This window comes from Microcaecilia unicolor, chromosome 3, assembly GCF_901765095.1.
Source record: "Microcaecilia unicolor chromosome 3, aMicUni1.1, whole genome shotgun sequence".
In the NCBI taxonomy this organism is placed as follows: domain Eukaryota; kingdom Metazoa; phylum Chordata; class Amphibia; order Gymnophiona; family Siphonopidae; genus Microcaecilia; species Microcaecilia unicolor.
The window spans coordinates 396369043-396380929 of record NC_044033.1 but is presented as its reverse complement, the minus strand read 5'-3'; the positions used below and the strand labels follow the sequence as shown (position 1 = coordinate 396380929).

Sequence of the window (11887 nt, the reverse complement as noted above, 5' to 3'; positions counted from 1 at the left end):
ACACATGAGTTGTCTTGTTGGGCAGATTGGATGGGCCGTGCAGGTCTTTTTTCTGCCGTCATCTGCTATGTTACTATATGTTCATTGTATTCTATGAGCCATCATTTTCCATTCACGTTGGGTACTGCTTTTCTTATTTTCAACGGTGTTATCACAATAACTTGTCTACCTTTTAGTTCAATGAAGAAACTTTATTTTTATAAGTTCCACAGGTGTAGAAGATATGTGTACTAGTATTCATACAACCTATAATAATAATTTTTACATCTTTCAAATTATAGCTTGGTTTGTTGTCAGAAATAGCATCTTATTTTGTGGGACTTCTCAGTGAGCACTAAGCAGAGGGAGAAGGGGTGCCACAGGTAGCCAACCCACATTTTTTCAAAAACATTAAGAACAGTCAATCAACATTAAGCCCCTCTGAAATTCACTCGCCCCTCCAATCAGCCATATTCAAATCTGTCAATCAAGATTATTGTTTTAATTACATAATGATTTTGTTGAAACAGTGATTAGAATGCATTGCACGTTCACAAAGAGAAAAACAACTCTTGGTCTGTTGTATGTCAGATTTTTCAGAAACCCAGCAGTGGTTGCCATCAAAGGACCATAACTGGGACTTAATGTTCCCTCTTCTGCCGTTTACAACATAGTTGCAGGTTTGACCTCAGATTCTTTCACTAGGTTGTTATATCACTGAACAAAGGGCTGAATTTAGCAAAAGTGTCCCTCATTCTGTGCCAATGAGGAAAGCTGTCCAGATCCCCCAGAATCACTTTTCTAACCACAGGTACATAGTGATCTTTTCTTTTCCCCTTTTCTAATTGCAACTAATAAAAGAAATCTTTTACAAAAAAAAAAAGGGCTGTAAAATAGCCCAAGATTTGCAGTATTGGAGATGAAGTCAGCCTGTAGCGTCCTCATCTTTTACCCCTGGATATGGCTATATTACAACTTTAGGTCACAAGATGACTTTAAGGATGGATGGAGTCATTTATCACTGGCCAGAGAAGTCTAACATTAATGTCTGAATTTTATGTTCTTACATATTCTCTTATAGTCTTGGCCACAGGCAGATAAGATCTGTGGACAGAGTGGACCAAAAAGCATAGAGTTAGGGATTTCTGCCAGTCTGAAACATTAAAAACCAAAACGAACTTCAACACTCAATTAAAACAAACACATTTGACAGTGTGCTTCCTTTTAAAGTTTAACGGGTTGAGGCTGCACAAGCTCCATTCACAGTGCTCCCCCTGAACACACAACTCTACCTTTGGTTTTATTTCCCTAGAACTTTATCATACAGCTGTCATATCTAAGTTGTCCTTCCACTTGCCTCAAAAAACATTAAGTAGTAATGTAAGATTACCAAGGACAAATTTTCATTGCCTGTGCATAATGAAATTTTTAGTTGCTTAGCTATTGAACACGGCTTCATATTCTCAGCCTATTCAAGTATACATTTTTTTCTGTATATTTTGAGGGTCAGGGCTGGCAAGTATGATTAGAAGGCTATAGAAGAGGCAGCTATATTAACTGTAGCTCTTCATTAAGGAAAATGATGCTGGTGGCAATACAACATCCAGAAGAATGGAAAAGTGTCTAGACATTAAAAGAACAGCAATAATTCGGAGAGACAGTGCATTAATAGTGAAGGGCCCTATTTCCTTTCTATACTTATGGTTAAAGTTCTATTTAATATCAGTGCTGTTTGCCAGACTAGACCATATCTACATCCGAGAACCTTCTTCATCGGTGGCATAACACAATAGTCTTTCCAGCCCAGTTCAGGGAAACAGTAGTTTTAACTGTATTGTTTTGTCTGCAACATTGTCTTCATCATCTTCAAGTACAGGTTCTTCTAAATATGCTCCCAGGATTATGAAGAAAAAGTCAATATTAAATAAACTTCTAAGACCTTTGGATCAAATAAAAATGAAGCCAGCTGGTGCTTGATCAGCAGTTCTACTAAATGTATTAACTCAGCCAAATCTATCTAAGAACTTTTGGGGTCAGGCTCCACCTAACCTTGAGTGGTTACTATTGGGCCTTCAGAAAAAGGACTGGAGTCATCTATTTCGGTAGCTCTGTGAGAAGAATGTAAGCATCCCATTCAAGTCAGGGCTTTTCTTGGAGTCTAATATCTGCTTTTTTTTCCACAGGCTAGTACTGCTTTTAGTTCAAGGGAACATGCCGTGACTGTATTAGTTTTGCCTCTCTCTTATGTTTATTTTTTTTTTTATTTGTCAAAAGTCAAACCCTCAAATCTATGGAAGTCTTCTTATCACTTAGAAGTGTTCTTCCAGAGTCACATCAGATCATCCAGAAGAAAGAAACAGAAGAGTGATTTTATTAGAGAATATTGTCATATTTTAGATGAGTCTGAAGTACATAGGAGAAGATGTCCTTTAGGCTAAGACGAGGCTATTCCAGGAGTCTTGTTTAGAGCTGGTTTGCGGAGATGTAGTCAGAGCAGAATGGTGCCCTTGTGGAGAAAGCTTCAGGCTTGAGAGATTAGGGTGAATGGAAGAACCATGCCCTGAGATTGCAGAAACCGATGATGCCTAAGAAAGGTAAAGGACAAAATGACATCAGAAAACATGTCCATGGATCTCAAATGCAAACAAAACACAATGGAATCTCCATTTAAAACCATCTTTCTGATCTTCCTCTCCCATACCTGAGAAATGGCACTTGTGTGTCCATAATGAGATGAGAGGCCTGGTTCTATTTTTATAGGCCGTATGTCCTCTACATTGGTGCTGGAGTTGGTGGAGCTAGTGGTAGGAGTTAGACTCTCGCTACTGCCTGACCCTAAAAGAAAACAACAACATTATAGATGGATACTTTCTATGGTTTGTTATCTATTCACATTTTTAGCACAAGAAATGCTAAAGCATCCTTCCAGAAAGGAGGTAGAAAATATCTTTTGGATGTTGTCACCTTCACAAACATAGAAGGAAAGGCAGAGAAGCACAGAAAGCTCTGATTTGTTTGGAAGCCCACTCTAGCCTAGTAGGACTATACACCCTTCCATGCATACCTAAGATGCAAAATCCTTGGCGGTTCTCTCAAATGTTAAAATATTACAATACTTTGCCCACTTTACCCACTGTGCACCCTAAAACACACATTCAACAAGCTAGATTAATTTTCTCAGCCCCAAGAACATGCTATCATGTAAACCTGAACTTGAAATCTCATTGCCATAACCTACCAAGAATCCCTATGAGTGGCATTGAAGAGACTAGGGAAGATAGGACACTGGCAATACCACAGTTATGAGTCTGCGTTAAAATAAGTTTGTGAAGGAGACATCTGCACAAGTTTTTCTCAGCCCATTCCTCAGAACACACCCAGTCAGTCAGGTTTTCAGGATATCCATAATGAATACAAAGGAAATAATTTGCATGTAATGGAGGCAGTGCATTCAGATCTATCATATGCGCATTCATTGTGGATATCCTGGAAACCCGTCTGGCTGGGTTTGTTCTGAGGAATGTGCTGAGAACCACTGATCTATATTGTAAACCTGAAACCATTAGATGCTTTCACCTTAGTCCAACCCAGAGTCCATATGATAAACAATAATATGACACCTGCAGAAGCAGAAAAGTAATTCATTTTAAGTCTTTTGCTTTATAAACTTTTTTTTAAAGTTATCATCTGTAGCTCCTCCAGGAGCAGCAATATGAGAATCAACTAGTCCATACAGTGACATTATTTTTACTTGCTAATTTACCAGTCCCAACCAGCAGATGGGAGGCAGAGAATTTTTTTTAATGAAAAATCTTTATTCACTTATCTATACATACATTGAGCAAATAATCTACAGATTGTATCTTAATTATCAAATATGTATAGTATCCCTTCTCCTCTCCCCTTCCCCTCATCTAGGAGTGCTATAAATACTAATTCTGCTTACTCATTCTTGCTTAAGGAGCCCGGAGTAAGGCACAATCGAGAAGGCATGGAAGGCAGAGAAATTTGACTATTCTGATAACGTCAACTGACAAAGCTTATAATAGGTAAACTACTTTAAAACAAGAAGGAAAAATAAACAAGAAATAAGGACCCCAGAACCATCCCAGGAAACTCTTTGATATCCAATATTCTTCTTATAAAATTATATACCTAGACAGCAGAGGGAAATAAAGAGTGCCTCAAACAGAATCATAGACCTGATGTCTTTACAGGTGGGACACTGGACTGTTCTAGTAGGACTCAAGGAAAGGAAATTTAGAAGGTAAGAATAATTTCACCTTCTGTATCATCCTGCTAGACCAGTCCTAACCAAAGCTTTATCCCTCAATAACCAACCTGCCAAAGGCACTATCTTCACATGCCAATACATCAGTACTGTAGTACTTAACAAAAGAATGCAGTGACTACCAAGTCACTGCCTTGAAAATTTCTTCTGGGAGAACCACTCCATATTCAGACCAAGAAGCCATCTGTGATCTTATAGAATGAGTCAGGAGACACTTCAGTATCATTCTGTGTTTAGAGATGTATGTTGATTCAATTGTCACCTAGATTCACCAGACAATAGTGTACTTAGAGGCAATGAGCCCTTTATGTGGACCCCTGAAAAGGACAATGAGATGGTCAGATTTCTAAACAGAGGAAGCCCTGCGAACATCCAGTTTATTAAACATCCTCTCAAGTCCTTGCTTTTTGGTCACCTGGAACGGCAGGAGAACCAACGCCTGATTCAAATGAGATGATACCACCTTGGGTAAAAAGGATGAAACAGTCTGAATGGATACAGAATCCCCTGTAAATTGCAAGAAAGGATCCCTACATATAAGGGCTTGAAACTCAGAAACCTTATGAGACAAAGAATTGGCTTCCAGGAAAACTACTTTCAAGGATAGAATGATGTCCTCTTCAAAGATTCAAAGGGACGTTCTGAGAATGTTTACAAGACTAGATTGAGGAAGCGACAACCTGCCACTTCATATATAATCCTTAGGAGGAAACATACATCTGGGTGGGAGCCCAAGAACGGTTTTCTAATCTTTCCCTGAAAACATGCTAGAGCTGCCACCTGAACTTTAAGTGAATTAAGAACCAAACTCTTATCCAGAGTCTCCAAGAGAAAGACCAAGATCAGGTGCAGCTCTGCCCTGTGGGGCTTGGCACTCCAGTCTACACATCAGTGTTCAAACGTCTTCCAGAATTGCATATAAGATAAGAATGTAAAGGGCCTACATGTTCTAAGAAGAGTTGCTACTACTGAAGGATCATAACCACAGATACTTTATCTTTGCCTCTCAAGAGCCAGGCTGTAAGCCGAATGGATTCAGATCCTTCAGAATGACTGGACCTTGTCACAGAAGGTCCAGTCCTCTGGGAAGTAGGTAAGGAGGTTCCCCCAGTAGCTGGACCTCACCAGATCCATGTACCAAGACCAACATAGCCAATTTGGGGCAATCAAAATTACCAGAAAAGGATGTCTTGTAATCCTTAAGATCACTTGACTGACCAGAGACCAAGGCTGGAAGACATAGAGGGGCTGCTGCCAAACCCAGTGTTGAATCAGAGTATGTATTTCCAATGCACCCTCTCTTTTTCTGTGATTGAAGAAGGCTGGGCACTTGAAACTCCTCTGAGCTGCCATGAGGTTGAACAGAGGCTTTCTTCAGTGATCCACTATCAGCTGAAACACAATGGGATTCAGTTCCCATTCTCCCAGGTCTAGAGTTTGGTGACTGAGAAAGTCTGCTCATACGTTTTCCACCCATGCGATGTGTTTCGTTGAGAAAGCAAAGAGATGAGCTTTTCCCCAGCTGCATAGTACTGTAACCTCTTGAGTTACTGCTGTACTCCTGGTGCCCCCTTGCTTGTTGACATAAGCCACTGCTGTGGCGTTGTTCAACAGTCTGACAACACTCATACTGCCTTTCCTTCCAGGTTGGGTAGAAAGTGAAGGAGAATGAAGTGAATAGCTCTTGTATCTAGCAGATTAATTGAGAGAATTGCTTCCAGAGGTGACTAGTGCCGCTAATTTACTTGGTTGCCTGACAGACTGGAGAGTCCGGGGAACTCCCTCAATAGATAATCTGAACAGGACCACCAGGTAAGCTGGTCCTTGAGATAGGCTGGGAAAGGAAGAATCACTTTCAACTGCAGACAACTGGAAGACCAGTGGGACAGCAGGGCCTGTTGAAGCAGATGTATGTGTGCTTTCGTACAGGTCACCTTCTCCAAGGTCACTACCATGGAACTCAAAAGTTGCAGATAAGCCCAGGCTCTTGGAGCTTGAAGGGAGAAGTGAGACCACCAGGATGACAGCTTGTTCACTCTGTTTTGAGTCAGAAAGACTGTGCCCTGCTCTGTGTTGGACAGTACGCCCAGGTATTCCAGACACTGGGTTGGAACCAAATGACGCTTGTTAATTCACTACCCAACCAAGACAGTCTAACAGGTGAATTGTCCTTGTTGTTGCAATTCAAGTGTCTGCGTTTGAGGTTGCTTGAATGAGCTAATTGTCCAGGAATGGATGAACATTGATGCCCTTTTTGCAACGGAAGGCTGCTGCAATGACCACCACCTTGGAAAAGTTTTGGGGTGCTGTGGCAAGGTCAAAGGGGAGAGCCCTGAATTGAAATTACTGCCCCAAAATGCAGAACCACAAGAATTTCCGATGTGGTTCCCTGATATGATATACAGAGATAAACTTCTGAAAGGTTCAGAGATGTAAGAAAAACTCTCCTGGTCTCATGAAAGCAATCATCAAATGAAGAGTTTCCATGTGAAAATTGGGAATCCACAGGGAGGCATTCACTTAGTAAGGATCAAAAGGAGCCTTCCTTCTTTGGGACTGCAAATTAGATTGAATAGAGCCCTGCATCACATTTGGCGAGTGAACTGGTTTGACTGTTTCCAAGGACAACATGCATTTTAAGGTCAGGCAAACCACTAACCACTTTAGAATCAAGCTACAGGGGCATACCATAAAGGTGGCTGAAACAGGCTCTGCGAACTCCAGGGCAAATCCAAGTTGGACAACCTCCATAATCCACTGGTCTGGGGTCACTAGAATCCACTGCTGGAGAAACAAGCAAAGTTGGTTGTCAACCTATACATCCAGGAAGCAAGCCCATGCCCCATTATGGGCCTTTAATAGAGGAGGAGGAAAAGCAGGAAGGCTCAACTTCTCTGAGCCTCCTCACCCCTGAAATGGACTGGCTTCTGGAAAATCTTGAGCTGGTCACTGAAAAGGAGCTCTTGTGGTTCAATCACCAGTGACTTCAATCTCTGAACCAAGATCTAGATCCCACAGGCCTAGAGCCAGGGGCTTTATCGTTGGGAAGACACTGAGGCCTAGGACCCCCCACTTAGATTCTTGACCATTTTCTAAGGCCTCTCCAAACAAGATCCCTGCCTCAAAGGGGAGCTTGCTGAGACGTATCTTAGAGACACCCACCTAGCCATAGGCCCAAGTTCAGTATCAGAATTTCGGTCTTAAGTGAACAGTAGATGGCAAATAAAAGAGGACAAAGGCACCCTTACAGACTATGTCAGCAGTCTTGTTCTCTGTTCCTTTGCTATTATGGAGCCTTTGGCTGGCTCTGTTTGCAAAGTTCTAAAAATGATATCTAGAACCTGGCCAGCAGGGCAGGCAGGCACAGTGTGGATTCCAAGGAGCCATGCCCATAACAAGCCGGGATGGCAGTCTTTCCCCTGTGGCACTGTGTGTGGTGCTGGTGCCATCGTGCCGTGCACACTGCAGGGAGTAGGCAGTAAAGCGTGGTGCGGTGTGCAGCTGAGCTCTTACATATCAGTAGAGCGACGCAGGCGCAGCAGCGGCCGAGACTGAGTTAGCAGCTTAGCGTGGCTGCGAGAGTGGTGCGGGATGGCAATGCAGAGCTGCCTCTGCCAAAAAGCAGGTGGGAGGTGGCTGAGCGGGCTGCCACATGACGGCTGAAAGGCTGTGGCTGCTCTGCACTTTTGGTGCTTAAGCTGGGTGGGCCTGAGCCACCCATAGCTATGCCCCTGATGTGTAAGTCTGCATAATGTGTATCTAGCCTTGTTTTGTTTCTGAATCTTCATATTTCCAGCATTCTTTGCATATTGAGCTGCCTCTTCTCAACACCTACCTGTTGGTGTCTTAGGTTTATTGAGGTTCTTCGGTTTACGTTTCCTAGTCTGAATTCCCTCTTTCTTCATTGCTAGAGGCCTTGGTACCTACATATCAAAAGGACTAGTTTCAGTTTATATGTAAACAACATGTTGAAATTACAGTTGAGAAAATGGTATATAGCATATTTGTATAACACATCATGATGTATCTCAATCAACCAGAGCAAATTTATGGTACCCCCCCCTAGCGTCAAGTACAATGTATAATAATGCTGGAAAGTATCACCCTAATGAATCATAAAGAGCTATTATACTGGAACAAATTCTTGCATGCTTTGTGGCATTGAATATCACCAGTGCCTGCATTATATTTCATTGAATCTCGTAAGGTACAAATTGGATTACAATAGTAATATAATTACAAGAACCAGCAAATTCATACGGAAGTACAAATAAAATTAATTGAACAGTATGTAATTAACATAGGAAAGTTTGAAATAAACATCTAAGATCCCTAGGTAGGGAATTCAAACATCGAACCGCCTGAAATCTATAGGAACTCTTGGAAATCCTTGAGTAATGCACACCTTTTGATGAAGGAAAATAAATAAGTGATGTATGAAACCTAAGATTGTTAGGAAAAGAAAACAAGTCAGGTATTCTGGTTCGGCTGCTTTGAAGATCTTAAAGGGAGAACAGGCCAATTTGAAATAAATATGTGCATGAACTGGTAACCAATGTAACTAAATTATCAACGAAATAGGCTTTAGTTTGTTTTCTTGTGCATTTCTAGCTGAAGGGTAAAGGAGAGGGTGGGTTGGGGAGCTAGGGGAATTTTCTTTTTAAGTTCATAGCTTAGCCACTTGGCTTCATTAAGCTTCCTTGTTGTTATTTCTCTTTCAACGGACCACGGTTCTTAGTTGACCTGATGCCTTTAATATAGTTCTTGGATTGTGATTGGGAAGAGTTTGTCTAGTTGACGTTGACCTAATCATTTCTGACTTACATGGCTTGTGGTATTGTTAATCGCTGATCTATTATTTGATTCAACATACCTGCATTCACCTTCGGAGGGTCATAAGAGCCCAGACCCTCTGCGGTAGTCTTTAGTGATTATAGGGAGGAATTGGGTAAAGTGGTGGGATATTGGATGATGTTTGTTTGTTGAATTTCATGTCATTCTGGATCCTCAATAAAAATTATTTAAACATAACAAAGGAATAGGCTCCAGACCACCACAGCACTGCCAGCTCAAGTTAGCTGGAACCTCTTATGCCTACTTAAACCACATTGAATATTGACCCCATAGATTACATGTTTGGCTTGGATGTCCCTAGTTATACCTGTTTTTTCTATATCTGAGCCAAATGTATAATGAATCGGGCCAATATTCAGCTACCATGGTCAGAAAGTTTTTATTTTTAATACTGGCTGCGATGATTAGTGCCACAATCCAGATAGTGGCTGATGCTGAACATCCAGATAAAGCGGTCAGTGCCAGAACTTATCTGGAGAGTGGCAATGTTCAGTCTGCTCTCTGGATAGTTTATCCAGGTGACTTAGGACGGCCTTTCATCTGTGCTAAGTTACCTGGATGCAGTGGCGTATTTAAACAAGGTGCATCAGTGGTGTATACACCCCGTGTCAGACCTGTCCCATGCCCCCACTTTAAAATCCTGTCTGCAGTGTTAATTTGTTCTGATAATGTTTTTGTTATTTTATTGTGTATGTTGACTTGTGATCCGCCTAGTTGTAGGTGGAATAGAAATGTTTTAAATAAATCAATAATATTGGAACATAGTCTTTGAACTTAGGTCCTCCAGTTCCCAGCCTGCTGCTCTACCAGTTAGGCTACTCCTCTCCTCTTCATACAAACTCTGGTCCCAAGTAAAAATATTATTCTAAGCTACACATTCAACACAACTTCCATACTATGTTGAATCTCCTAGGAGAGCTATGGTGAGCATTGTGGGAATGTGGTTTATCCTTTCAATGACAATCGTAAAATTGCTGAACACTTCATATGACATTTGGGTCTTGGCTCTGCTCTACTGCTGCTCAGTTCTTAGGTTTCTTAGGTTTTTGTCTCGCTTATATATTTCTAGTTAAGAACAGTTATCAGATTCACTCTAACTGCATGACAGCCTGTCTACATTCCATAGGATATTAGAAATGGCTCTGAGAAAGGCTCATTACCCCGTGTAGCTTCATGTATAGCCCACAGGCGTTACAGACCGGTTCACCCTCTGCATTCCTGCGCCAAAGCGTAGTGGTGGTTGTATGGCAGTTGGCACATGATAGTCCCACACGGCGGGAGGCTGACTGTAAGAGAAAAACAAGCATCCACATAATGATGTTGGTAACTGTTCACCTTGAAAAGCGTTACTAGTGCCACAAACTTATTCAAATGTTATAATCACACCACCCTGCGCATTTCCAGCGAATGTACTTCAAATATTTTACTCGCCACCTCTACTTGCAACCAAGTTTCATGATTGTTGACAGTGTTGTAGAGTGGTTAAGAGCAAAGAGCTGTGAATACAAATGTCCTGATTCTCTTCTCTTCTCCATCACTATGTGTGATCCAATCCCTTCACCTCCCAGTTCCTTGATTCAAAATGTAAGGAACCTTGGAGCCTGACATAGACATGTTCCACTTCAAGGGTCACAGTTTTACTAGATTCATTTCTTTTTCTCTCCCAATGTTATTATCCCTCAGACTATATTTCCCAATCTCCTTATGCCCTTATCTTTTCCTATCCATCCTTTACCCTTTATTTTTTCCACTCCATCCTTCCTCTCCTTATCCCTTCCAATCTCTTTCCTTTTGCTTACCCTTCCTTTGTTTCCCCTGACTTACTCAACTCACTTTTCCTCAAAACCCCACTTTCACTATGTTTACTACAATTTAAAATATTCTCCTTAAAGACTTGTAATTGTCTTTACTATGTAAGCTGCATTGAGCCTGCAATGTATGGGAAAGCGCGGGGTACAAATGTAATAAATAAAATAAAAATAAAAAGTGTTTCCCTGTTCCTTTACATTTTTCCTACTGGTGGTTATCTTGTCTCTTCATTCCACCCCCCTCAAAATATGAGCCTTACTGAAAACTGTTTGAAATCTCTTAATGCATGTCACACAGGAGCAGTAAAGGTTAGTGAGATTCAACATAACTCTGATAATGTTGTTTTTTTTCCAGTAGAGGGAGCCAGAATCATCAATAAGAGCTTTACAGAGACGACCTTGGTACCACCAATGATGCACAACAAAGGGGGAAAGCTAAAACAGCTATTGTTAATCTGGCTTGTTAAATTTAGCTGTTAAACTCTAATCTCTAAAACATATGAAATGTGACAGAATTACAAAGTGCTGCAGTGGGATTCTGAGAATTTTATACTGAGCTGAGAATTGTATACTGGCTGAACTCTGCCCAGGACTTCTGATTTCTTATTGGCATATTATCACTGAATCTGCCCCCTGCTGCAGAATTTATTGTTTCTGCAGAATTGCAGGAAACTAAAAAAAAACTTTGCTCTTGACACTTCCTGTCACCGAAAAATGTTACCTTCTGATTTAGAAAGCCACTATTCACACATGCATGAATCATATAGAGGCAGGCGCCTTTACGTACGTATAATACTGAGCAATTTTATATTGTATAAATGCCTGCTTGAGTACATGAAATACTGTTTTACATGTTGAAGTTGCTTATAAAATGATCCCCTATGGGGCAAATGATCTATAACTTGGTGCCACCATATAGACACCTGAGGTCACGCGGTAGGAGCCTATTTTATAA

General features: G+C 41.1%; 1 protein-coding gene across 1 annotated transcript in view; it reads right to left on the bottom strand.

Annotated features, from left to right (window-relative positions):
- Positions 1–460: 460 nt before the first annotated feature.
- GATA4 (GATA binding protein 4) overlaps positions 461–11887 on the bottom strand; it is a 118527-nt gene continuing 107100 nt past the window's right edge. Inside the window, exons 3-6 of the mRNA XM_030198718.1 lie at positions 10285–10410; positions 8106–8193; positions 2681–2814; positions 461–2564 (exon numbers count right to left, since the gene is read on the bottom strand). Of these exons, the coding sequence (XP_030054578.1) occupies positions 2409–2564; positions 2681–2814; positions 8106–8193; positions 10285–10410 (504 nt within the window). The 3' untranslated portion in view covers positions 461–2408. The remainder of the gene's footprint in view (positions 2565–2680; positions 2815–8105; positions 8194–10284; positions 10411–11887) is intronic.